The sequence below is a fragment of the Salvelinus alpinus genome, chromosome 25 (genome assembly GCF_045679555.1).
Source record: "Salvelinus alpinus chromosome 25, SLU_Salpinus.1, whole genome shotgun sequence".
In the NCBI taxonomy this organism is placed as follows: Eukaryota; Metazoa; Chordata; class Actinopteri; order Salmoniformes; family Salmonidae; genus Salvelinus; species Salvelinus alpinus.
Window position 1 is genome coordinate 46,109,239 of NC_092110.1, and position 27,350 is coordinate 46,136,588.

The window sequence follows — 27,350 nt, forward strand, 5'->3', positions numbered from 1 at the left end:
GATGGAGAGAGTCTCTATAATGGCTCTGTAGTGGTGATGGAGAGAGTCTCTATAATGGCTCCGTAGTGGTGATGGAGAGAGTCTCTATAATGGCTCTGTAGTGGTGATGGAGAGAGTCTCTATAATGGCTCTGTAGTGGTGATGGAGAGAGTCTCTATAATGGCTCTGTAGTGGTGATGGAGAGAGTCTCTATAATGGCTCTGTAGTGGTGATTGAGAGAGTCTCTATAATGGCTCTGTAGTGGTGATGGAGAGTCTCTATAATGGCTCTGTAGTGGTGATGGAGAGTCTCTATAATGGCTCTGTAGTGGTGATGGAGAGTCTCTATAATGGCTCTGTAGTGGTGATGGAGAGAGTCTCTATAATGGCTCTGTAGTGGTGATGGAGAGAGTCTCTATAATGGCTCTGTAGTGGTGATGGAGAGAGTCTCTTAACTAACACCAGTGGGGCGAGGGGCTGGATCACTTGTTCATAGTGTTAGTGGTGTTATGGCAGGCAATGTTGATGGTGTTGTGGTAATTTGACAGCGTCACTACAGTTGGAGTGTGTTGGCGGCAGTGTTACTATGGTTACTACAGCTATAGTGTGTTGTTGTTGATTGACATTTACATTTACATTTACATTTAAGTCATTTAGCAGACGCTCTTATCCAGAGCGACTTACAAATTGGAAAGTTCATACATATTCATCCTGGTCCCCCCGTGGGGAATGAACCCACAACCCTGGCGTTGCAAGCGCCATGCTCTACCAACTGAGCCACACGGGACCATGACAGTGTTTCTACGGTTCTACGGTTTCTACGGTTACTATAGTGCACGTTGACTGGTGCTGTCACTCACTCAGGCAGATGTTGTCATGGAAATATTCCAGGAAGTCATCGCACTGGTCCCTGTGGTTCCCGGAGGCAGAACACGAACACCACGGACCCACATTAGACGTCGAGTTATCCAGGTAGTTAGGCGTTATCGTACTGCCTGGAGAGAGAGAAGGAGGGAGGGAGGGAGGCAGGGAGGGAGGGAGGCAGGGAGGGAGGGAGGGAGGCAGGGAGGGAGGGAGGGAGGCAGAGAGGCAGGGAGGGAGGGAGGGAGGGAGGGAGGCAGAGAGGCAGAGAGGCAGGGAGGGAGGCAGGGAGGGAGGGAGGGAGGGAGGGAGGGAGGGAGGGAGGGAGGGAGGGAGGGAGGGAGGGAGGGAGAAAGAAGAGCCAGAGAGAGATGAGACATCTATGCAACAATTGAAATAGGAAAGATGGGTAATCTGACGGTACAAGACGACAACCTTGTTGGTTGAGGCAGACTGCTCTGAAACAAATATTCACATGTTGTACTAATAATAGTCTTAACAAATATAAATGTTCTGTTTCAAATGAACAATTCCCAGAGCATATTGTTTTCCACAGACTACGAATGGGGAATATTTAATGATAGAAGATGAAAAGCCTTGTTGAGTTTTGAGACTAAAGCTTCAGTTGGAGAAGACAGGTGAGCAGTGTCTGTGTGCAGAAACACTCTAACCCACAGTGTCTGTGTGCAGAAACACTCTAACCCACAGTGTCTGTGTGCAGAAACACTCTAACCCACAGTGTCTGTGTGCAGAAACACCCGAACCCACAGTGTCTGTGTGCAGAAACACTCTAACCCACAGTGTCTGTGTCCAGAAACACTCTAACCCACAGTGTCTGTGTGCAGAAACACTCTAACCCACAGTGTCTGTGTGCAGAAACACTCTAACCCACAGTGTCTGTATTCAGAAACACTCTAACCCACAGTGTCTGTATGCAGAAACACTCTAACCCACAGTGTCTGTGTGCAGTAACACTCTAACCCCCAGTGTCTGTGTGCAGAAACACTCTAACCCCCAGTGTCTGTGTGCAGAAACACCTGAACCCACAGTGTCTGTGTGCAGAAACACTCTAACCCACAGTGTCTGTGTGCAGAAACACTCTAACCCACAGTGTCTGTGTGCAGAAACACTCTAACCCCCAGTGTCTGTGTGCAGAAACACCTGAACCCCCAGTGTCTGTGTGCAGAAACACTCTAACCCACAGTGTCTGTGTGCAGAAACACTCTAACCCACAGTGTCTGTGTGCAGAAAAACCTGAACCCACAGTGTCTGTGTGCAGAAACACTCTAACCCAGTGTCTGTGTGCAGAAACACTCTAACCCACAGTGTCTGTGTGCAGAAACACCCGAACCCACAGTGTCTGTGTGCAGAAACACTCTAACCCACAGTGTCTGTGTGCAGAAACACTCTAACCCACAGTGTCTGTGTGCAGAAACACCCGAACCCACAGTGTCTGTGTGCAGAAACACTCTAACCCACAGTGTCTGTGTGCAGAAACACTCTAACCCACAGTGTCTGTGTGCAGAAACACTCTAACCCACAGTGTCTGTGTGCAGAAACACTCTAACCCACAGTGTCTGTATTCAGAAACACTCTAACCCACAGTGTCTGTATGCAGAAACACTCTAACCCACAGTGTCTGTGTGCAGTAACACTCTAACCCCCAGTGTCTGTGTGCAGAAACACTCTAACCCACAGTGTCTGTGTGCAGAAACACTCTAACCCACAGTGTCTGTGTGCAGAAACACTCTAACCTACAGTGTCTGTGTGCAGAAACACTCTAACCCCCAGTGTCTGTGTGCAGAAACACTCTAACCCACAGTGTCTGTGTGCAGTAACACTCTAACCCCCAGTGTCTGTGTGCAGAAACACTCGAACCCACAGTGTCTGTGTGCAGAAACACTCTAACCCACAGTGGTGGGTAGATAAATTAGTTAAGCCAGGGTTCTCCAACAGGTAGAAAAGTTAGTTAAGATAGTTAAGCCAGGGTTCTCCAACAGGTAGATCAGATAGTTAGCCAGGGTTCTCCAACAGGTAGATAAATTAGTTAAGCCAGGGTTCTCCAACCGGTAGATAAATTAGTTAAGCCAGGGTTCTCCAACAGGTAGATCAGATAGTTAAGCCAGGGTTCTCCAACAGGTAGATAAGTTAGTTAAGATAGTTAAGCCAGGGTTCTCCAACAGGTAGATCAGATAGTTAAGCCAGGGTTCTCCAACAGGTAGATAAGTTAGTTTTAAGATAGTTAAGCCAGGGTTCTCCAACAGGTAGATAAGTTAGTTTTAAGATAGTTTTGCCAGGGTTCTCCAACAGGTAGATAAGTTAGTTAAGATAGTTAAGCCAGGGTTCTCCAACAGGTAGATCAGATAGTTAAGCCAGGGTTCTCCAACCGGTAGATAAGTTAGTTAAGATAGTTAAGCCAGGGTTCTACAACAGGTAGATCAGAGAGTTAAGCCAGGGTTCTCCAACAGGTAGATCAGATAGTTAAGCCAGGGTTCTCCAACAGGTAGATCAGATAGTTAAGCCAGGGTTCTCCAACAGGTAGATAAGTTAGTTTTAAGATAGTTAAGCCAGGGTTCTCCAACAGGTAGATAAATTAGTTAAGCCAGGGTTCTCCAACAGGTAGATAAGTTAGTTAAGCCAGGGTTCGCCCAACAGGTAGATAAGTTAGTTTTAAGATAGTTAAGACAGGGTTCTCCAACAGGTAGATAAGTTAGTTAAGCCAGGGTTCTCCAACAGGTAGATCAGATAGTTAAGCCAGGGTTCTCCAACAGGTAGATCAGATAGTTAAGCCAGGGTTCTCCAACAGGTAGATAAGTTAGTTAAGCCAGGGTTCGCCCAACAGGTAGATAAGTTAGTTTTAAGATAGTTAAGCCAGGGTTCTCCAACAGGTAGATAAGTTAGTTAAGCCAGGGTTCTCCAACAGGTAGATCAGATAGTTAAGCCAGGGTTCTCCAACAGGTAGATAAGTTAGTTAAGCCAGGGTTCTCCAACAGGTAGATAAGTTAGTTAAGCCAGGGTTCTCCAACAGGTAGATCAGATAGTTAAGCCAGGGTTCTCCAACAGGTAGATCAGATAGTTAAGCCAGGGTTCTCCAACAGGTAGATAAGTTAGTTAAGCCAGGGTTCGCCCAACAGGTAGATAAGTTAGTTTTAAGATAGTTAAGCCAGGGTTCTCCAACAGGTAGATAAGTTAGTTAAGCCAGGGTTCTCCAACAGGTAGATCAGATAGTTAAGCCAGGGTTCTCCAACAGGTAGATAAGTTAGTTAAGCCAGGGTTCTCCAACAGGTAGATAAGTTAGTTAAGCCAGGGTTCTCCAACAGGTAGATCAGATAGTTAAGCCAGGGTTCTCCAACAGGTAGATCAGATAGTTAAGCCAGGGTTCTCCAACAGGTAGATCAGATAGTTAAGCCAGGGTTCTCCAACAGGTAGATCAGATAGTTAAGCCAGGGTTCTCCAACAGGTAGATAAGTTTGTTAAGCCAGGGTTCTCCAACAGGTAGATCAGATAGTTAAGCCAGGGTTCTCCAACAGGTAGATCAGATAGTTAAGCCAGGGTTCTCCAACAGGTAGATAGTTAAGTCCTATTTTTCTGTTGGTTATGTCTGTATTGGTTTCACCGGTTTCTTGTTTGGGGGTTGTTTCAGGGCCATTTAAGCCTTTTATGCCCGTCTGCTTTTGTGCGGGCTTGTTCTCTGTTCTGTTTGTGGATGGTTGTGTTTTTGTATTTTCCGGACTGTTTGGTGTCCTGTTTTGGGTCGGTCATTATTTTTCGCCTGTTGTTTTTGGCATGACCATTTACTTACCGAAATAAATACGGTTTTCCCGAAACCTCTGCTCTCTGCGCCAGACTCCACCACTCCTAGCGACGTGACAGTAAGTGAATATTTATAATGCTTTTTTTTGACTAATGTTGACTGTGCAACATGGCGGATATTTATTTTGGCTGGTTTGGGCTCCGAGCGCCGTACTCAGATTCTGCTTTTTCCGTAAAGTTTTTTTGAAATCTGACACAGCGGTTACATTAAGGAGAAGTGTATCTAAAGTTCCATGCATAACACTTGAATTTTCATCAACATTTATAATGAGTATTTCTGTGAATTCACGTGGCTCTCTGCACAATCACCGCATGTTTTAGAACTACTGAACGTAACGCGCCAATGTAAAATGAGATTTTTTTTATATAAATATGCACTTTATCGAACACAACATACATGTATTGTGTAACATGAAGTCCTATGAGTGTCATCTGATGAAGATCATCAAAGGTTAGTGATACATTTTATCTCTATCTGCTTTTTGTTACTCCTCTCTTTGGCTGGGAAAATGGCTGTGTTTTTCTGTGACTTGGCTCTGACCTAACATAATCGTTTGGTTTGCTTTCGTCGTAAAGCCTTTTTGAAATCGGACACTGTGGCTGGATTTACAACAAGTGTATCTTTAAAATGGTGTAAAATACTTATATGTTTGAGGAATTTTAATTATGAGATTTCTGTTGTTTTGAATTTGACGCCCTGCAGTTTCACTGGCTGTTGACGAGGTGGGACGCTACACATACCCTAGTGAAGTTAATAAAGTTGGGAATTGATTGAGATATTTTCTTGAAAAAAATGTATCTTATTTCTCATAGTAGAGGAAGAAGTGAATCTCTGTCTCTACCACATACTGCAGATGCTCCTCTTTGGGTAGCCATGTCTTTTTGTGTGTCCCCTTTTCAATAATCAATTGGTGGTTGCTGAGGCTGTATTTAGTAAGGATCTGTCTCTGCTTTGTATCTCTGACAGACTAGAGATATTCTGCCAATTTTTATTCTCTTTGAGGGCCAAATAGCAATTTAGTTTGTGTTTTTGTTTCATTTTCCCAAATTGTCAAATAGGAAGCTTTCATTTCTTGAACAATTTGATTGCTTTCCCTGTGTGTTTGGATAATAGGGGTTCCTGGGTTTCTAGTGCTTTGAATTGTGAGGATGTTTTGGGGCTTCATTTCAAATGGTGCCAAAATGTGTATTTTTCTTTATATTTACAATTAAAGTGAATCTTCCAAGCTCTGCTCTGCATGCATTGTCTGGTACTTTCTTTGGGATAATTAGGATCATTCTGCAGAATTCTGTATGTAGATTTTCTATTGGGGTTTTCTCCCTATGCTTACAATTGTAATTACAGGTTGGACTCCAAACCTCACTTCTACATAGTGCAATTGGTAAAATTACACTATTCAATATTTTGCACGAGATTTGGAGTAAAATGCATTTCAGGCTTTTTCTTTTAGTGCATTCACTGTCAGACCAAATCCACCAAAGGCACTCCAGAGACTCCAATCTCCCTCTCTCTCTCTCGCTCGCTCTCTCCCCAACTCCCTTCATCACTCTCTCTCTCTCTCTCGCTCGATCTCTCCCCAACTCCCTTCATCTCTTTCTCCGTCAGCCTCTCTTTCTCTCCCCAACTCCCTTCATCTCTCTCTCTCTTTCCGTCTCTCTCCATCTTTCTGTCTCCCTTTCCTCTCTGTCTCCCCTTCCTCCCCCCTTACTCCTCTGCCTTCCTCCCCCGTCTCCCCTGCCTTCCTCCCCCGTCTCCCCTGCCTTCCTCCCCGACTCCCCTGCCTTCCTCTGCTGCCTTCTTCCCCCATCTCCCCTGTCTTCCTCCCCTTCCTCCCCCCTTCATCGCCTGTCTCCCCTGCCTTCCTCCCCCGTCTCACCTGCCTTCCTCTGCTGCCTTCCTCCCCTGTCTCCCTCCCCCGTCTCCCCCGTCTTCCCTTCCTCCCCCCTTCCTCACCTGCCTTCCTCCCCTCTCCCCTGCCTTCCTCTTCCTTACTCCACTGCATTCCTCCCCCTTGTCTCACCTGCATTCCTCCCCCCTGTCTCACCTGCATTCCTCCCCCCTGTCTCACCTGCATTCCTCCCCCCTGTCTCAACTGCATTCCTCCCCCCTGTCTCCCCTGCATTCCTCCCCCCTGTCTCCCCTGCATTCATCCCCCCTGTCTCCCCTGCATTCCTCCCCCCTGTCTCCCCTGCATTCCTCCCCCTTGTCTCACCTGCATTCCTCCCCCCTGTCTCCCCTGCATTCCTCCCCCCTGTCTCAACTGCATTCCTCCCCCCTGTCTCATATGCATTCCTCCCCCCTGTCTCCCCTGCATTCCTCCCCCCTGTCTCACCTGCATTCCTCCCCCCTGTCTCACCTGCATTCCTCCCCCCTGTCTCAACTGCATTCCTCCCCCCTGTCTCCCCTGCATTCCTCCCCCCTGTCTCCCCTGCATTCCTCCCCCCTGTCTCCCCTGCATTCCTCCCCCCTGTCTCCCCTGCATTCCTCCCCCCTGTCTCACCTGCATTCCTCCCCCCTGTCTCAACTGCATTCCTCCCCCCTGTCTCATATGCATTCCTCCCCCCTGTCTCCCCTGCATTCCTCCCCCCTGTCTCACCTGCATTCCTCCCCCCTGTCTCACCTGCATTCCTCCCCCCTGTCTCAACTGCATTCCTCCCCCCTGTCTCCCCTGCATTCCTCCCCCCTGTCTCCCCTGCATTCCTCCCCCCTGTCTCCCCTGCATTCCTCCCCCCTGTCTCCCCTGCATTCCTCCCCCTTGTCTCACCTGCATTCCTCCCCCCTGTCTCACCTGCATTCCTCCCCCCTGTCTCCCCTGCATTCCTCCCCCCTGTCTCACCTGCATTCCTCCCCCCTGTCTCCCCTGCATTCCTCCCCCCTGTCTCCCCTGCATTCCTCCCCCCTGTCTCACCTGCATTCCTCCCCCCTGTCTCCCCTGCATTCCTCCCCCCTGTCTCCCCTGCATTCCTCCCCCCTGTCTCCCCTGCATTCCTCCCCCCTGTCTCATATGCATTCCTCCCCCCTGTCTCACCTGCATTCCTCCCCCCTGTCTCCCCTGCATTCCTCCCCCCTGTCTCCCCTGCATTCCTCCCCCCTGTCTCCCCTGCATTCCTCCCCCCTGTCTCCCCTGCATTCCTCCCCCCTGTCTCCCCTGCATTCCTCCCCCCTGTCTCACCTGCATTCCTCCCCCCTGTCTCATATGCATTCCTCCCCCCTGTCTACCCTGCATTCCTCCCCCCTGTCTCCCCTGCATTCCTCCCCCCTGTCTCCCCTGCATTCCTCCCCCCTGTCTCACCTGCATTCCTCCCCCCTGTCTCACCTCCATTCCTCCCCCCTGTCTCCCCTGCATTCCTCCCCCCTGTCTCCCCTGCATTCCTCCCCCCTGTCTCACCTGCATTCCTCCCCCCTGTCTCACCTCCATTCCTCCCCCCTGTCTCCCCTGCATTCCTCCCCCCTGTCTCATATGCATTCCTCCCCCCTGTCTCACCTGCATTCCTCCCCCCTGTCTCACCTCCATTCCTCCCCCCTGTCTCCCCTGCATTCCTCCCCCCTGTCTCCCCTGCATTCCTCCCCCCTGTCTCCCCTGCATTCCTCCCCCCTGTCTACCCTGCATTCCTCCCCCCTGTCTCACCTGCATTCCTCCCCCCTGTCTACCCTGCATTCCTCCCCCCTGTCTACCCTGCATTCCTCCCCCCTGTCTACCCTGCATTCCTCCCCCCTGTCTCACCTGCATTCCTCCCCCCTGTCTACCCTGCATTCCTCCCCCCTGTCTCACCTGCATTCCTCCCCCGTCTACCCTGCATTCCCCCCCCCCCCCCTGTCTACCCTGCATTCCTCCCCCCTGTCTACCCTGCATTCCTCCCCCCTGTCTACCCTGCATTCCTCCCCCCTGTCTACCCTGCATTCCTCCCCCCTGTCTACCCTGCAATCCTCCCCCGTCTACCCTGCATTCCCCCCCCCCCCCTGTCTCCCCTGCATTCCTCCCCCCTGTCTCACCTGCATTCCTCCCCCGTCTACCCTGCATTCCCCCCCCCCCCCCCCCTGTCTACCCTGCATTCCTCCCCCCTGTCTACCCTGCATTCCCCCCCCCCCCCTGTCTCACCTGCATTCCTCCCCCGTCTACCCTGCATTCCCCCCCCCCCCCCCCTGTCTACCCTGCATTCCTCCCCCCTGTCTACCCTGCATTCCCCCCCCCCCCTGTCTACCCTGCATTCCTCCCCCCTGTCTCACCTGCATTCCTCCCCCCTGTCTCCCCTGCATTCCTCCCCCCTGTCTCACCTGCATTCCTCCCCCCTGTCTCCCCTGCATTCCTCCACCCTGTCTCCCCTGCATTCCTCCCCCCTGTCTCACCTGCATTCCTCCCCCCTGTCTCCCCTGCATTCCTCCCCCCTGTCTCCCCTGCATTCCTCCCCCCTGTCTAACCTGCATTCCTCCCCCCCCCTGTCTCACCTGCATTCCTCCCCCCTGTCTCCCCTGCATTCCTCCCCCCTGTCTCACCTCCATTCCTCCCCCCTGTCTCCCCTGCATTCCTCCCCCCTGTCTCCCCTGCATTCCTCCCCCCTGTCTCACCTGCATTCCTCCCCCGTCTACCCTGCATTCCCCCCCCCCCCCCCTGTCTACCCTGCATTCCTCCCCCCTGTCTCACCTGCATTCCTCCCCCGTCTACCCTGCATTCCCCCCCCCCCCCCTGTCTACCCTGCATTCCCCCCCCCCTCCCCCCTGTCTACCCTGCATTCCTCCCCCCTGTCTCACCTGCATTCCTCCCCCGTCTACCCTGCATTCCCCCCCCCCCTGTCTACCCTGCATTCCTCCCCCCTGTCTACCCTGCATTCCTCCCCCCTGTCTACCCTGCATTCCTCCCCCCTGTCTACCCTGCATTCCTCCCCCCTGTCTACCCTGCATTCCTCCCCCCTGTCTACCCTGCATTCCTCCCCCGTCTACCCTGCATCCCCCCCCCCCCCCCCTGTCTCACCTGCATTCCTCCCCCCTGTCTACCCTGCATTCCCCCCCCCCCCCCTGTCTACCCTGCATTCCTCCCCCCTGTCTACCCTGCATTCCTCCCCCGTCTACCCTGCATTCCCCCCCCCCCCTGTCTACCCTGCATTCCTCCCCCGTCTACCCTGCATTCCTCCCCCCTGTCTCAACTGCATTCCTCCCCCCTGTCTCATATGCATTCCTCCCCCCTGTCTCCCCTGCATTCCTCCCCCCTGTCTCACCTGCATTCCTCCCCCCTGTCTCACCTGCATTCCTCCCCCCTGTCTCAACTGCATTCCTCCCCCCTGTCTCCCCTGCATTCCTCCCCCCTGTCTCCCCTGCATTCCTCCCCCCTGTCTCCCCTGCATTCCTCCCCCCTGTCTCCCCTGCATTCCTCCCCCTTGTCTCACCTGCATTCCTCCCCCCTGTCTCACCTGCATTCCTCCCCCCTGTCTCCCCTGCATTCCTCCCCCCTGTCTCACCTGCATTCCTCCCCCCTGTCTCCCCTGCATTCCTCCCCCCTGTCTCCCCTGCATTCCTCCCCCCTGTCTCACCTGCATTCCTCCCCCCTGTCTCCCCTGCATTCCTCCCCCCTGTCTCCCCTGCATTCCTCCCCCCTGTCTCCCCTGCATTCCTCCCCCCTGTCTCATATGCATTCCTCCCCCCTGTCTCACCTGCATTCCTCCCCCCTGTCTCCCCTGCATTCCTCCCCCCTGTCTCCCCTGCATTCCTCCCCCCTGTCTCCCCTGCATTCCTCCCCCCTGTCTCCCCTGCATTCCTCCCCCCTGTCTCCCCTGCATTCCTCCCCCCTGTCTCACCTGCATTCCTCCCCCCTGTCTCATATGCATTCCTCCCCCCTGTCTACCCTGCATTCCTCCCCCCTGTCTCCCCTGCATTCCTCCCCCCTGTCTCCCCTGCATTCCTCCCCCCTGTCTCACCTGCATTCCTCCCCCCTGTCTCACCTCCATTCCTCCCCCCTGTCTCCCCTGCATTCCTCCCCCCTGTCTCCCCTGCATTCCTCCCCCCTGTCTCACCTGCATTCCTCCCCCCTGTCTCACCTCCATTCCTCCCCCCTGTCTCCCCTGCATTCCTCCCCCCTGTCTCATATGCATTCCTCCCCCCTGTCTCACCTGCATTCCTCCCCCCTGTCTCACCTCCATTCCTCCCCCCTGTCTCCCCTGCATTCCTCCCCCCTGTCTCCCCTGCATTCCTCCCCCCTGTCTCCCCTGCATTCCTCCCCCCTGTCTACCCTGCATTCCTCCCCCCTGTCTCACCTGCATTCCTCCCCCCTGTCTACCCTGCATTCCTCCCCCCTGTCTACCCTGCATTCCTCCCCCCTGTCTACCCTGCATTCCTCCCCCCTGTCTCACCTGCATTCCTCCCCCCTGTCTACCCTGCATTCCTCCCCCCTGTCTCACCTGCATTCCTCCCCCGTCTACCCTGCATCCCCCCCCCCCCCCCTGTCTACCCTGCACTCCTCCCCCCTGTCTACCCTGCATTCCTCCCCCCTGTCTACCCTGCATTCCTCCCCCCTGTCTACCCTGCATTCCTCCCCCCTGTCTACCCTGCATTCCTCCCCCGTCTACCCTGCATTCCCCCCCCCCCCCCCTGTCTCCCCTGCATTCCTCCCCCCTGTCTCACCTGCATTCCTCCCCCGTCTACCCTGCATTCCCCCCCCCCCCCCCCTGTCTACCCTGCATTCCTCCCCCCTGTCTACCCTGCATTCCCCCCCCCCCCCTGTCTACCCTGCATTCCTCCCCCCTGTCTCACCTGCATTCCTCCCCCGTCTACCCTGCATTCCCCCCCCCCCCTGTCTACCCTGCATTCCTCCCCCCTGTCTACCCTGCATTCCCCCCCCCCCTGTCTACCCTGCATTCCTCCCCCCTGTCTCACCTGCATTCCTCCCCCCTGTCTCCCCTGCATTCCTCCCCCCTGTCTCACCTGCATTCCTCCCCCCTGTCTCCCCTGCATTCCTCCCCCCTGTCTCCCCTGCATTCCTCCCCCCTGTCTCACCTGCATTCCTCCCCCCTGTCTCCCCTGCATTCCTCCCCCCTGTCTCCCCTGCATTCCTCCCCCCTGTCTCACCTGCATTCCTCCCCCCCCCCTGTCTCACCTGCATTCCTCCCCCCTGTCTCCCCTGCATTCCTCCCCCCTGTCTCACCTCCATTCCTCCCCCCTGTCTCCCCTGCATTCCTCCCCCCTGTCTCCCCTGCATTCCTCCCCCCTGTCTCACCTGCATTCCTCCCCCGTCTACCCTGCATTCCCCCCCCCCCCCCCTGTCTACCCTGCATTCCTCCCCCCTGTCTCACCTGCATTCCTCCCCCGTCTACCCTGCATTCCCCCCCCCCCCCCTGTCTACCCTGCATTCCCCCCCCCCTCCCCCCTGTCTACCCTGCATTCCTCCCCCCTGTCTCACCTGCATTCCTCCCCCGTCTACCCTGCATTCCCCCCCCCCCCCTGTCTACCCTGCATTCCTCCCCCCTGTCTACCCTGCATTCCTCCCCCCTGTCTACCCTGCATTCCTCCCCCCTGTCTACCCTGCATTCCTCCCCCCTGTCTACCCTGCATTCCTCCCCCCTGTCTACCCTGCATTCCTCCCCCGTCTACCCTGCATTCCCCCCCCCCCCCCCCCTGTCTCACCTGCATTCCTCCCCCCTGTCTACCCTGCATTCCCCCCCCCCCCCCCCTGTCTACCCTGCATTCCTCCCCCCTGTCTACCCTGCATTCCTCCCCCGTCTACCCTGCATTCCCCCCCCCCCCTGTCTACCCTGCATTCCTCCCCCGTCTACCCTGCTTACCCCCAGGTTAAACGGGAGCGTCTCACGATCTGCACATTTTATCCGTCCAGTTTTGCAGGCCTATTATTAACAAACCTGTTAGTGTTAGTTCTTACCTATGAGGCCGGTGTAGGCAAGGAGACAGACTGCGTAGTTGTCCTGCTTGCAACCGCTGGCAACGTGCTCTGAGGGCTGGCAGTCATACTGGAACTGGGCCCAGCGGGACCTGGGGGGAGGAGGATTACAACATCCATCACTTACCACAGAGCCTTACCCACTCATGGCTACCACAGAGCCTTACCCACTCATGGCTACCACAGAGACAGAGCTTTACTCACTCATGGCTACCACAGAGCTTTACCCACTCATGGCTACCACAGAGCCTTACCCACTCATGGCTACCACAGAGCCTTACCCACTCATGGCTACCACAGAGCTTTACCCACACATGGCTACCACAGAGCCTTACCCACTCATGGCTACCACAGAGCTTTACCCACACATGGCTACCACAGAGCCTTACCCACTCATGGCTACCACAGAGCCTTACCAACTCATGGCTACCACAGAGCTTTACCCACACATGGCTACCACAGAGCCTTACCCACACATGGCTACCACAGAGCCTTACCCACTCATGGCTACCACAGAGCTTTACCCACACATGGCTACCACAGAGCCTTACCCACTCATGGCTACCACAGAGCTTTACCCACACATGGCTACCACAGAGCCTTACCCACTCATGGCTACCACAGAGCTTTACCCACACATGGCTACCACAGAGCCTTACCCACTCATGGCTACCACAGAGCCTTACCAACTCATGGCTACCACAGAGCTTTACCCACACATGGCTACCACAGAGCCTTACCCACACATGGCTACCACAGAGCCTTACCCACTCATGGCTACCACAGAGCTTTACCCACACATGGCTACCACAGAGCCTTACCCACTCATGGCTACCACAGAGCTTTACCCACACATGGCTACCACAGAGCCTTACCCACACATGGCTACCACAGAGCCCTACCCACTCATGGCTACCACAGAGCTTTACCCACTCATGGCTACCACAGAGCCTTACCAACTCATGGCTACCACAGAGCTTTACCCACACATGGCTACCACAGAGCCTTACCCACACATGGCTACCACAGAGCCTTACCCACTCATGGCTACCACAGAGCCTTACCCACTCATGGCTACCACAGAGCCTTACCCACTCATGGCTACCACAGAGCCTTACCCACTCATGGCTACCACAGAGCCTTACCCACTCATGGCTACCACAGAGCCTTACCCACTCATGGCTACCACAGAGCCGTACCCACTCATGGCTACCACAGAGCCTTACCCACTCATGGCTACCACAGAGCCTTACCCACTCATGGCTACCACAGAGCCTTACCCACTCATGGCTACCACAGAGCCTTACCCACTCATGGCTACCACAGAGACAGAGTCTTACCCACACATGGCTACCACAGAGCCTTACCCACTCATGGCTACCAGACCCTTACCCACTCATGGCTACCACAGAGCCTTACCCACTCATGGCTACCACAGAGCCTTACCCACTCATGGCTACCACAGAGACAGAGTCTTACCCACACATGGCTACCACAGAGACGTACCCACTAATGACTGCTAGACCAAAGGTATTAGACTAATGACTGCTAGACCAAAGGTATTAGACTAATGACTGCTAGACCAAGGGTATTAGACTAATATGGATCTGCTATGATATACTGTACCATACCTCATACCCACTAATACCCTCATGTGTCCCTCATCATCATATAGACCTCCTCCTCTCTACCTCCTCTCCCCCTCTCCTCTCCCCTTCTCCTCTCCTCCTCCTCTTCTCCCCTTCTCCTCTCCTCCTCCTCTTCCCTTCTCCTCTCTACCTCCTCTCCCCTTCTCCTCTCTACCTCCTCTCCCCTTCTCCTCTCCACCTCCTCTTCCCTTCTCCTCTCTACCTCCTCTCCCCCTCTCCTCTCCTCCTTCTCTTCCCTTCTCCTCTCCTCCTCCTCTTCCCTTCTCCTCTCTACCTCCTCTCCCCTTCTCCTCTCCCCTTCTCCTCTCCTCCTCCTCCTCTCCCCTTCTCCTCTCTACCTCCTCTCCCCTTCTCCTCTCCTCCTCCTCTTCCCTTCTCCTCTCTACCTCCTCCTCTCCCCTTCTCCTCTCCTCCTCCTCCTCCCTTCGACCCAGATGGTGATGTAGGTTACAGAGAGATCTACGTGGGTTCACACCAGCGATTGCAGCTGTTTTTATGGCTCCTGGGAGGAGCAGAACAGCACAAAGCAAGAAGTGGCCACAATGCAACTGAAGTATGCAACACCAGCATAGTCCCACGGCGACTTAAATAACAGCCACTCCAGCTCGAGCCAACAGCAGGCTACGGACGGGCGTCCAGCAAACAGTAGCCGCCACATTGCTTGGAAGAAGCAGGAGGTCGATGCTGAACCCTTGAAGTGTGGACAGTGTCAACGTGATGATTGTCCTCTTTGTACAGATGAAGAGTGTACTCCTGTGTAACTGTATAAATGATGATTCCCTGAAGAATGTTTTGCACCGTGTGAAGGTAAAAAAACCTCAGACGCTCAACAGAAGCCATTTACAAAGATAAGAAAACCCTCTCCAACAATGTTTTATATTTTGCTTAGATTATGACATAATTGGCTTACATTATGAATTATTACGTACATGCTTACTTGTAATTTTTGTATTAGGTTGAAATTAGTCTCAAAAGGGGGGAATATGGTGGGGACAATTACAAACTCTGTTATGCGCATGCGCTGTATAAGCCTTAAACCTGTACATTTACACTGTCTGTTTCTGTCATGTAAGAAGAAGGAAGTATTTTCCCCTCTTGTCTCAGTGTAACTTAGTCACGTGGACAAAGACAAAGGTTGTTGTTTGAAGAATCAACAGTCTCTCTTCCTTTCTGGTTAGAATTCCCATGACAATAGTGCTTTACATTCAGGCCAAAGAGTTACATTTTGGTCTGATCAGACCATATAATATTTTGCCTTATGCTCTCAAAGTCTTTCATGTGCCTTTTTGCAAACTGCTGTCATGTGCCGTTTTCTCAGGAGTGGCTTCCATCTGGCCACTCTCCCATAAAGCCCAGATTGGTGAAGTGCTATAGATGATGTCATTCTGGCAGGTTCTCCCATCTCAGCCAAGGAACTCTGTGGTTCTGTCAGAGTGGTCATTGGGTTCTTGGTCACCTCCCTGACCAAGGTCCTTCTTGCCCGGTTGCTCAGTTAGGTCGGACGGCCAACTCTAGACAGAGTCTGGGTAGTTCCATAGTATTTCCATTTCCCAATGATGGAGACCACTGTGCTCTTGGAAACTTCCCCAGATACAGTGCTGTGAAAAAGTATTTGCTCCCTTTCTAATATTCTAATATTGCATATTTTTGGTACTGAATGTTATCAGATCTTCAACCGAAACCTAATATTAGATCAAAGGAACCTGAGAGAACAAATAACACAGTTATGCAACAGCTAATACAGCTGTGTGAAAAAGTAATTGCCCCCTTCCACTCAATAACTGGTTGTGCCACCTTTAGTTAGAACGACTCCAACCAAACACTTCCTGAAGTTGTTGATCTGTCTCTAACGTCGCTGTGGAGGAATTTTGGCCCACTCTTCCATGCAGAACTGCTTTAACCCAGACCTTTGTGGGTTTTCAAACATGCACTGTACGTTTCATGTCCTGCCAAAACATCTCAATTGGGATTAGGACTGGACTTTGACTAGGCCATTCCAAAACTTAAAATGTGTTACTTTTTAGTAATTTTCATGTAGACTTGATTGTGTGTTTTGGATCATTGTCTTGCTGCATGACCCAGCTGTGTTTCAGCTTCAGCTCACAGATGGATGGCCTGACATTCTCCAGTAGAATTCTCTGATACAGAGCAGAATTCATGGTTCCTTCTTTTAAGGAAAGTCGTCCAGGTCCTGAGGCAGCAAAGCATCCCCAAACCATCACACTGCCACCACCACAATGCTTGAACGTTGGTATTAGGTAACTATGGAATGTAAAGTGTTTTTTGTTGTTGTTTGGTTTTCGCCCAGTAGTTCTACAGTTGATTCATCTGTCCATAGAACATTGTTCCAAGTCTTGATGATCATTCAGTTGCTTCCAGGTAAATTATAACAAAGTCAACTTTTTGGATGAGATGGGTCCCATTATGTCCAACAGTATACCATAGTAGTATGTTGAACTGGACCATCCAACAGTATACCATAGTAGTATGTTGAACTGGACCCTCCAACAGTATACCATAGTAGTATGTTGAACTGGACCCTCCAACAGTATACCATAGTAGTATGTTGAACTGGACTCTCCAACAGTATACCATAGTAGTATGTTGAACTGGACCCTCCAACAGTATACCATAGTAGTATGTTGAACTGGACCCTCCAACAGTATACCATAGTAGTATGTTGAACTGGACCCTCCAACAGTATACCATAGTAGTATGTTGAACTGGACTCTCCAACAGTATACCATAGTAGTATGTTGAACTGGACCCTCCAACAGTATACCATAGTAGTATGTTGAACTGGACCCTCCAACAGTATACCATAGTAGTCTGTTGAACTGGACCCTCCAACAGTATACCATAGTAGTATGTTGAACTGGACCCTCCAACAGTATACCATAGTAGTATGTTGAACTGGACCCTCCAACAGTATACCATAGTAGTATGTTGAACTGGACCCTCCAACAGTATACCATAGTAGTATGTTGAACTGGACCCTCCAACAGTATACCATAGTAGTATGTTGAACTGGACCCTCCAACAGTATACCATAGTAGTATGTTGAACTGGACCCTCCAACAGTATACCATAGTAGTATGTTGAACTGGACCCTCCAACAGTATACCATAGTAGTCTGTTGAACTGGACCCTCCAACAGTATACCATAGTAGTATGTTGAACTGGACCCTCCAACAGTATACCATAGTAGTATGTTGAACTGGACCCTCCAACAGTATACCATAGTAGTCTGTTGAACTGGACCCTCCAACAGTATACCATAGTAGTATGTTGAACTGGACCCTCCAACAGTATACCATAGTAGTATGTTGAACTGGACCCTCCAACAGTATACCATAGTAGTCTGTTGAACTGGACCCTCCAACAGTATACCATAGTAGTCTGTTGAACTGGACCCTCCAACAGTATACCATAGTAGTATGTTGAACTGGACCCTCCAACAGTATACCATAGTAGTCTGTTGAACTGGACCCTCCCACAGTATACCATAGTAGTCTGTTGAACTGGACCCTCCAACAGTATACCATAGTAGTCTGTTGAACTGGACCCTCCAACAGTATACCATAGTAGTATGTTGAACTGGACCCTCCAACAGTATAGTATGTTGAACTGGACCCTCCAACAGTATACCATAGTAGTCTGTTGAACTGGACCCTCCAACAGTATACCATAGTAGTATGTTGAACTGGACCCTCCAACAGTATAGTATGTTGAACTGGACCCTCCGACAGTATACCATAGTAGTATGTTGAACTGGACCCTCCAACAGTATACCATAGTAGTATGTTGAACTGGACCCTCCAACAGTATACCATAGTAGTATGTTGAACTGGACCCTCCAACAGTATACCATAGTAGTATGTTGAACTGGACCCTCCAACAGTATACCATAGTAGTATGTTGAACTGGACCCTCCAACAGTATACCATAGTAGTATGTTGAACTGGACCATCCAACAGTATACCATAGTAGTATGTTGAACTGGACCCTCCAACAGTATACCATAGTAGTATGTTGAACTGGACCCTCCAACAGTATACCATAGTAGTATGTTGAACTGGACCCTCCAACAGTATACCATAGTAGTATGTTGAACTGGACCCTCCAACAGTATACCATAGTAGTATGTTGAACTGGACCCTCCAACAGTATACCATAGTAGTATGTTGAACTGGACCATCCAACAGTATACCATAGTAGTATGTTGAACTGGACCCTCCAACAGTATACCATAGTAGTATGTTGAACTGGACCCTCCAACAGTATACCATAGTAGTATGTTGAACTGGACCATCCAACAGTATACCATAGTAGTATGTTGAACTGGACCCTCCAACAGTATACCATAGTAGTATGTTGAACTGGACCCTCCAACAGTATACCATAGTAGTATGTTGAACTGGACCCTCCAACAGTATACCATAGTAGTATGTTGAACTGGACCCTCCAACAGTATACCATAGTAGTATGTTGAACTGGACCCTCCAACAGTATACCATAGTAGTATGTTGAACTGGACCCTCCAACAGTATACCATAGTAGTATGTTGAACTGGACCCTCCAACAGTATACCATAGTAGTATGTTGAACTGGACCCTCCAACAGTATACCATAGTAGTATGTTGAACTGGACCCTCCAACAGTATACCATAGTAGTATGTTGAACTGGACCATCCAACAGTATACCATAGTAGTATGTTGAACTGGACCCTCCAACAGTATACCAACCCACCCACCCACCCACCCACCATCTCACCCAGCCAGCCAACCCACCCAGCCAACCCACCCACCCACCCACACACCCACCCACCATCCCACTCACCCACCCAGCCAACCCACCCACCCACCCACCCACCCACCCACCCACCATCCAACCCACCCACCCACCCACCCAGCCAACCCATCCCACCCACCCCTACCTGCATACGTAGTCGTTCCTACAGATGCGCAGTGCAGCCAGACAGCTGGGTTTGTCTTGGTCCTCGTAGGAGCAGACTGGTATGATGGTCTGTCTCCGTCTCTCAGCACACGCCATGTCTGTACAGGGTTGGACTGGGTTAGTTACACACTCACTCACTCACACACGCCATGTCTGTACAGGGTTGGACTGGGTTAGTTACACACTCACTCACACACACCATGTCTGCACAGGGTTGGACTGGGTTAGTTACACACACACTACACTCACTCACACACACCATGTCTGCACAGGGTTGGACTGGGTTAGTTACACACTCACTCACACACACCATGTCTGTACAGGGTTGGACTGGGTTAGTTACACACTCACTCACACACACCATGTCTGCACAGGGTTGGACTGGGTTAGTTACACACACACTACACTCACACACACACACACTACACCTCCTACCTGTGCAGGGGCAGAACAGCAGCTCGTGGGTGTAGTCAGGAGGGACCCGGTCGAAGAACTTCCTGAGAGCCTTGTTACACCTGGCTCTGTTACAGGGGCCTGAGCGGGCGGACGGCTGGATGCAGGCCGAGACGTACTCCGTACGGAGCTTCTGACACGTCTCGTCAACGTTACACGCCTTCACTGCATCCAGACAACGGTTCAACGTCGTCACGCCCACCTCATCTACTGGAAACAAAACATAGCACTTTGTGACATCGGATGATGTAAAAACAGCTTTATTAATATATAATCATTATAAATACATTGAAAAATACATTTGATTGAGTAAATGTTGAATTTAAGTCTGGTCCCTAACCCTGTCCCCTATGTAGTGGTCCCTAACCCTGTCCCCTATGTAGTGGTCCCTAACCCTGTCCCCTATGTAGTGGTCCCTAACCCTGTCCCCTATGTACAGGATGTCTTCTGACCAGGACCCATACAGGATGTCTTTTGACCAGGACCCATACAGGACCAAGACCCATACAGGATGTCTTCTGACCAGGACCCATACAGGATGTCTTCTGACCAGGACCCATACAGGATGTCTTCTGACCAGGACCCATACAGGATGTCTTCTGACCAGGACCCATACAGGATGTCTTCTGACCAGGACCCATACAGGAAGTCTTCTGACCAGGACCCATACAGGATGTCTTCTGACCAGGACCCATACAGGATGTCTTCTGACCAGGACCCATACAGGATGTCTTCTGACCAGGACCCATACAGGATGTCTTCTGACCAGGACCCATACAGGATGTGTTCTGACCAGGACCCATACAGGATGTCTTCTGACCAGGACCCATACAGGATGTCTTCTGACCAAGACCCATACTGGATGTTTTCTGACCAGGACCCATACAGGATGTCTTCTGACCAGGACCCATACAGGATGTCTTCTGACCAGGACCCATACAGGATGTCATCTGACCAGGACCCATACAGGATGTCTTCTGACCAGGACCCATACAGGATGTCTTCTGACCAGGACCCATACAGGATGTCTTCTGACCAGGACCCATACAGGAAGTCTTCTGACCAGGACCCATACAGGATGTCTTCTGACCAGGACCCATACAGGATGTCTTCTGACCAGGACCCATACAGGATGTCTTCTGACCAGGACCCATACAGGATGTCTTCTGACCAGGACCCATACAGGATGTGTTCTGACCAGGACCCATACAGGATGTCTTCTGACCAGGACCCATACAGGATGTCTTCTGACCAGGACCCATACAGGACCAAGACCCATACAGGATGTCTTCTGACCAGGTCCCATACAGGATGTCTTCTGACCAGGACCCATACAGGATGTCTTCTGACCAGGACCCATACAGGACCAAGACCCATACTGGATGTTTTCTGACCAGGACCCATACAGGATGTCTTCTGACCAGGACCCATACAGGATGTCTTCTGACCAGGACCCATACAGGATGTCTTCTGACCAGGACCCATACAGGATGTCATCTGACCAGGACCCATACAGGATGTCTTCTGACCAGGACCCATACAGGATGTCTTCTGACCAGGACCCATACGGGATGTCTTCTGACCAGGACCCATACAGGATGTCTTCTGACCAGGACCCATACAGGATGTCTTCTGACCAGGACCCATACAGGATGTCTTCTGACCAGGACCCATACAGGAAGTCTTCTGACCAGGACCCATACAGGATGTCTTCTGACCAGGACCCATACAGGATGTCATCTGACCAGGACCCATACAGGATGTCTTCTGACCAGGACCCATACAGGATGTCTTCTGACCAGGACCCATACGGGATGTCTTCTGACCAGGACCCATACAGGATGTCTTCTGACCAGGACCCATACAGGATGTCTTCTGACCAGGACCCATACAGGATGTCTTCTGACCAGGACCCATACAGGATGTCTTCTGACCAGGACCCATACAGGATGTCTTCTGACCAGGACCCATACAGGATGTCTTCTGACCAGGACCCATACAGGATGTCTTCTGACCAGGACCCATACAGGATGTCTTCTGACCAGGACCCATACAGGATGTCTTCTGACCAGGACCCATACAGGATGTCTTCTGACCAGGACCCATACAGGATGTCTTCTGACCAGGACCCATACAGGATGTCTTCTGACCAGGACCCATACAGGATGTCTTCTGACCAGGACCCATACAGGATGTCTTTTGGAACGCAGCCTCTGTGCTTAAGCCTCTCATTAATTTGAGGAATATTCAATTTCACACAATGATTAATACGACTAATCTGAGTTTTAGTGATAAGCCTCCTGCATCTGCAAATTAAATAAAAAGGATTCATTCTATGTAAATTAAAAAGTAATCTAAAATAAGTCTTATCTGCAGTAGGTACTGAATATAACATGAATCAAGTGTTGGATGTGTCTGTTCTGTCTGGACACTGTCTGGGTTTAATTAGCCCTCATCGTTTAATATCATATATTGGAGGGTTAATGCAGAGCGGTGTGTGTGTGTGTGTGTGTGTGTGTGTGTGTGTGTGTGTGTGTGTGTGTATGTGTGTGTGTGTGTGTGTGTGTGTGTGTGTGTGTGTGTGTGTGTGTGTGTGTGTGTGTGTGTGTGTGTGTGTGTGTGTGTGTGTGTGTGTGTGTGTGTGTGTGTGTGTGTGAGTGAGTGAAGAGCAGAGAGCCAGCTCCTCCATTTCTCTCCCTTCACAACACCAGCCTTAATTACAAATGAAGCCTTAGCCTCCTGACTAACCCATCGATGTGATTCCTGACTAACCCATCGTTGTGATTCCTGACTAACCCGTCGATGTGATTCCTGACTAACCCATCGATGTGATTCCTGACTAACCCGTCGATGTGATTCCTGACTAACCCATCGATGTGATTCCTGACTAACCCGTCGATGTGATTCCTGACTAACCCGTCGATGTGAATCCTGACTAACCCATCGATGTGATTCCTGACTAACCCATCGATGTGATTCCTGACTAACCCGTCGATGTGATTACTGACTAACCCATCGATGTGATTCCTGACTAACCCATCGATGTGATTCCTGACTAACCCGTCGATGTGATTCCTGACTAACCCATCGATGTGATTCCTGACTAACCCATCGATGTGATTCCTGACTAACCCATCGATGTGATTCCTGACTAACCCATCGATGTGATTCCTGACTAACCCATCGATGTGATTACTGACTAACCCATCGATGTGATTACTGACTAACCCATCGATGTGATTCCTGACTAACCCATCGATGTGATTCCTGACTAACCCATCGATGTGATTCCTGACTAACCCATCGATGTGATTACTGACTAACCCATCGATGTGATTCCTGACTAACCCATCGATGTGATTCCTGACTAACCCATCGATGTGATTCCTGACTAACCCATCGATGTGATTCCTGACTAACCCATTGATGTGATTACTGACTAACCCATCGATGTGATTCCTGACTATTACCTCGTACCCCTGCACATTTACTAAATACTGGTACTGAGTCGACGTGCCAGGGTACCAGTACTGAGTCAATGTGCAGGGATACGAGGTACCAGTACTGAGTCAATGTGCAGGGGTACGAGGTACCAGTACTGAGTGGACGTGCAGGGGTACGAGGTACCAGTACTGAGTCGATGTGCAGGGGTACGAGGTACCAGTACTGAGTCGATGTGCAGGGGTACGAGGTACCAGTACTGAGTCGATGTGCAGGGGTACGAGGTACCAGTACTGAGTCGATGTGCAGGGGTACGAGGTACCAGTACTGAGTGGACGTGCAGGGGTACGAGGTACCAGTACTGAGTGGACGTGCAGGGGTACGAGGTAATAACATGGCTATATACACAGGGTACCAGTACTGAGTCGATGTGCAGGGGTACGAGGTACCAGTACTGAGTCGATGTGCAGGGGTACGAGGTAATAACATGGCTATATAGACGGGGTACCAGTACTGAGTCGATGTGCAGGGGTACTAGGTACCAGTACTGAGTCGATGTGCAGGGGTACGAGGTACCAGTACTGAGTGGACGTGCAGGGGTACGAGGTACCAGTACTGAGTGGATGTGCAGGGGTACGAGGTACCAATACTGAGTGGATGTGCAGGGGTACGAGGTAATAACATGGCTATATACACAGGGTACCAGTACTGAGTCGATGTGCAGGGGTACGAGGTACCAGTACTGAGTGGATGTGCAGGGGTACGAGGTACCAGTACTGAGTGGATGTGCAGGGGTACGAGGTACCAGTACTGAGTCGATGTGCAGGGGTACGAGGTACCAGTACTGAGTGGATGTGCAGGGGTACGAGGTACCAGTACTGAGTCGATGTGCATGGGTACGAGGTAATAACATGGCTATATACACAGGGTACCAGTACTGAGTGGATGTGCAGGGGTACGAGGTCATTGAGGTAGATATGTACACATAACTAGGAATACAGTGACATATTAACAGTGGCAGCAGTGTATGTGATGAGTCAATGCAGATAGTCTGGGTAGCTATTTAGTTAACCATTTGACATTAGAACAGAGAAAATCAGTCATTCTGACTGCTCAGGATTTGTCCGTTTTTTAAATGTAAGCCTACGAGGTAGAGAGGGATGTGTTTTCTGTTTGTCCAGATTGACACAGTCTATTTATTGTGTTGTTGAAAATACAAACCATGATATTGAAGTGACCGTAGTCGGTATGATTTGTTTATTGGCTGGTTGGTGCATTGGCACAGAAACCTGTTGCTGAAAAATTCCTTGCATGTATTTTATATAATTATAGATATGACATCAAAATGTTGAACATGATCACAGTGTAATGAAACAGGCAAGAAGAGTGAGTTTGTCTGTGGTGGTCGGCGAACCCCCTCCAACCCCTAAAGACCAACACCGGGTCCATAATGAAGATGTGCATGCTCGCCCCCAGAATCTTTTCACATGTCGATTTTCAAAGGATAAGCAAGGAAAATTAATTAGCTTTTCACAATTCACAGATTAATTGGTCCACATGGGAAAACTAAAGGCATAGAAACCGCAAATGGTAATAGGAAATACATTTATTTCCATGGCAGAATTAAAAAGTCATTTTGGACAGACCAAATACATGCAATTTAAAAGTTACATATCATGAAATTTCAATTTGAAATCTTTCAGACAGCAGAGGTCCCTGGGCAGACACACAGACAGGTTACTCTAGTTGGTCCCAGGGCAGACACACAGACAGGTTACTCTAGTTGGCCCCAGGGCAGACACACAGACAGGTTACTCTAGTTGGCCCCAGGACAGACACACAGACAGGTTACTCTAGTTGGCCCCAGGGCAGACACACAGACAGGTTACTCTAGTTGGCCCCAGGACAGACACACAGACAGGTTACTCTAGTTGGCCCCAGGACAGACACACAGACAGGTTAGTCTAGTTGGTCCCAGGGCAGACACACAGACAGGTTACTCTAGTTGGTCCCAGGACAGACACACAGACAGGTTAGTCTAGTTGGCCCCAGGACAGACACACAGACAGGTTACTCTAGTTGGTCCCAGGGCAGACGCACAGACAGGTTACTCTAGTTGGTCCCAGGACAGACACACAGACAGGTTACTCTAGTTGGTCCCAGGGCAGACACACAGACAGGTTACTCTAGTTGGTCCCAGGACAGACACACAGACAGGTTACTCTAGTTGGCCCCAGGACAGACACACAGACAGGTTACTCTAGTTGGTCCCAGGGCAGACACACAGACAGGTTACTCTAGTTGGTCCCAGGACAGACACACAGACAGGTTACTCTAGTTGGCCCCAGGACAGACACACAGACAGGTTAGTCTAGTTGGTCCCAGGACAGACACACAGACAGGTTACTCTAGTTGGTCCCAGGACAGACACACAGACAGGTTACTCTAGTTGGCCCCAGGACAGACACACAGACAGGTTAGTCTAGTTGGTCCCAGGACAGACACACAGACAGGTTACTCTAGTTGGTCCCAGGGCAGACACACAGACAGGTTACTCTAGTTGGTCCCAGGGCAGACACACAGACAGGTTACTCTAGTTGGTCCCAGGGCAGACACACAGACAGGTTACTCTAGTTGGCCCCAGGGCAGACACACAGACAGGTTACTCTAGTTGGTCCCAGGACAGACACACAGACAGGTTACTCTAGTTGGCCCCAGGACAGACACACAGACAGGTTACTCTAGTTGGCCCCAGGACAGACACACAGACAGGTTACTCTAGTTGGTCCCAGGGCAGACACACAGACAGGTTACTCTAGTTGGTCCCAGGGCAGACACACAGACAGGTTACTCTAGTTGGCCCCAGGACAGACACACAGACAGGTTACTCTAGTTGGCCCCAGGGCAGACACACAGACAGGTTACTCTAGTTGGCCCCAGGACAGACACACAGACAGGTTACTCTAGTTGGCCCCAGGACAGACACACAGACAGGTTAGTCTAGTTGGTCCCAGGGCAGACACACAGACAGGTTACTCTAGTTGGTCCCAGGACAGACACACAGACAGGTTAATCTAGTTGGCCCCAGGACAGACACACAGACAGGTTACTCTAGTTGGTCCCAGGGCAGACGCACAGACAGGTTACTCTAGTTGGTCCCAGGACAGACACACAGACAGGTTACTCTAGTTGGTCCCAGGGCAGACACACAGACAGGTTACTCTAGTTGGTCCCAGGACAGACACACAGACAGGTTACTCTAGTTGGCCCCAGGACAGACACACAGACAGGTTACTCTAGTTGGTCCCAGGGCAGACACACAGACAGGTTACTCTAGTTGGTCCCAGGACAGACACACAGACAGGTTACTCTAGTTGGCCCCAGGACAGACACACAGACAGGTTAGTCTAGTTGGTCCCAGGACAGACACACAGACAGGTTACTCTAGTTGGTCCCAGGACAGACACACAGACAGGTTACTCTAGTTGGCCCCAGGACAGACACACAGACAGGTTAGTCTAGTTGGTCCCAGGGCAGACACACAGACAGGTTACTCTAGTTGGTCCCAGGGCAGACACACAGACAGGTTACTCTAGTTGGTCCCAGGGCAGACACACAGACAGGTTACTCTAGTTGGCCCCAGGGCAGACACACAGACAGGTTACTCTAGTTGGTCCCAGGACAGACACACAGACAGGTTACTCTAGTTGGCCCCAGGACAGACACACAGACAGGTTACTCTAGTTGGCCCCAGGACAGACACACAGACAGGTTACTCTAGTTGGTCCCAGGGCAGACACACAGACAGGTTACTCTAGTTGGCCCCAGGACAGACACACAGACAGGTTACTCTAGTTGGCCCCAGGGCAGACACACAGACAGGTTAGTCTAGTTGGTCCCAGGGCAGACACACAGACAGGTTACTCTAGTTGGCCCCAGGGCAGACACACAGACAGTTTACTCTAGTTGACCCCAGGGCAGACACACAGACAGGTTACTCTAGTTGGCCCCAGGGCAGACACACAGACAGGTTAGTCTAGTTGGTCCCAGGGCAGACACACAGACAGGTTACTCTAGTTGGCCCCAGGGCAGACACACAGACAGGTTAGTCTAGTTGGTCCCAGGGCAGACACACAGACAGGTTACTCTAGTTGGCCCCAGGACAGACACACAGACAGGTTACTCTAGTTGGTCCCAGGGCAGACACACAGACAGGTTACTCTAGTTGGTCCCAGGACAGACACACAGACAGGTTACTCTAGTTGGTCCCAGGACAGACACACAGACAGGTTACTCTAGTTGGTCCCAGGACAGA

General features: G+C 51.2%; 1 protein-coding gene across 1 annotated transcript in view; it reads right to left on the minus strand.

The window, feature by feature from the left end:
• Positions 1-27,350, minus strand: part of LOC139554036 (GDNF family receptor alpha-4-like) — a 225,142-nt gene that overhangs the window by 71,656 nt on the left and 126,136 nt on the right. The window contains exons 4-7 of the mRNA XM_071366935.1: positions 19,577-19,804; positions 19,122-19,239; positions 12,518-12,627; positions 839-973 (exon numbers count right to left, since the gene is read on the minus strand). Of these exons, the coding sequence (XP_071223036.1) occupies positions 839-973; positions 12,518-12,627; positions 19,122-19,239; positions 19,577-19,804 (591 nt within the window). The remainder of the gene's footprint in view (positions 1-838; positions 974-12,517; positions 12,628-19,121; positions 19,240-19,576; positions 19,805-27,350) is intronic.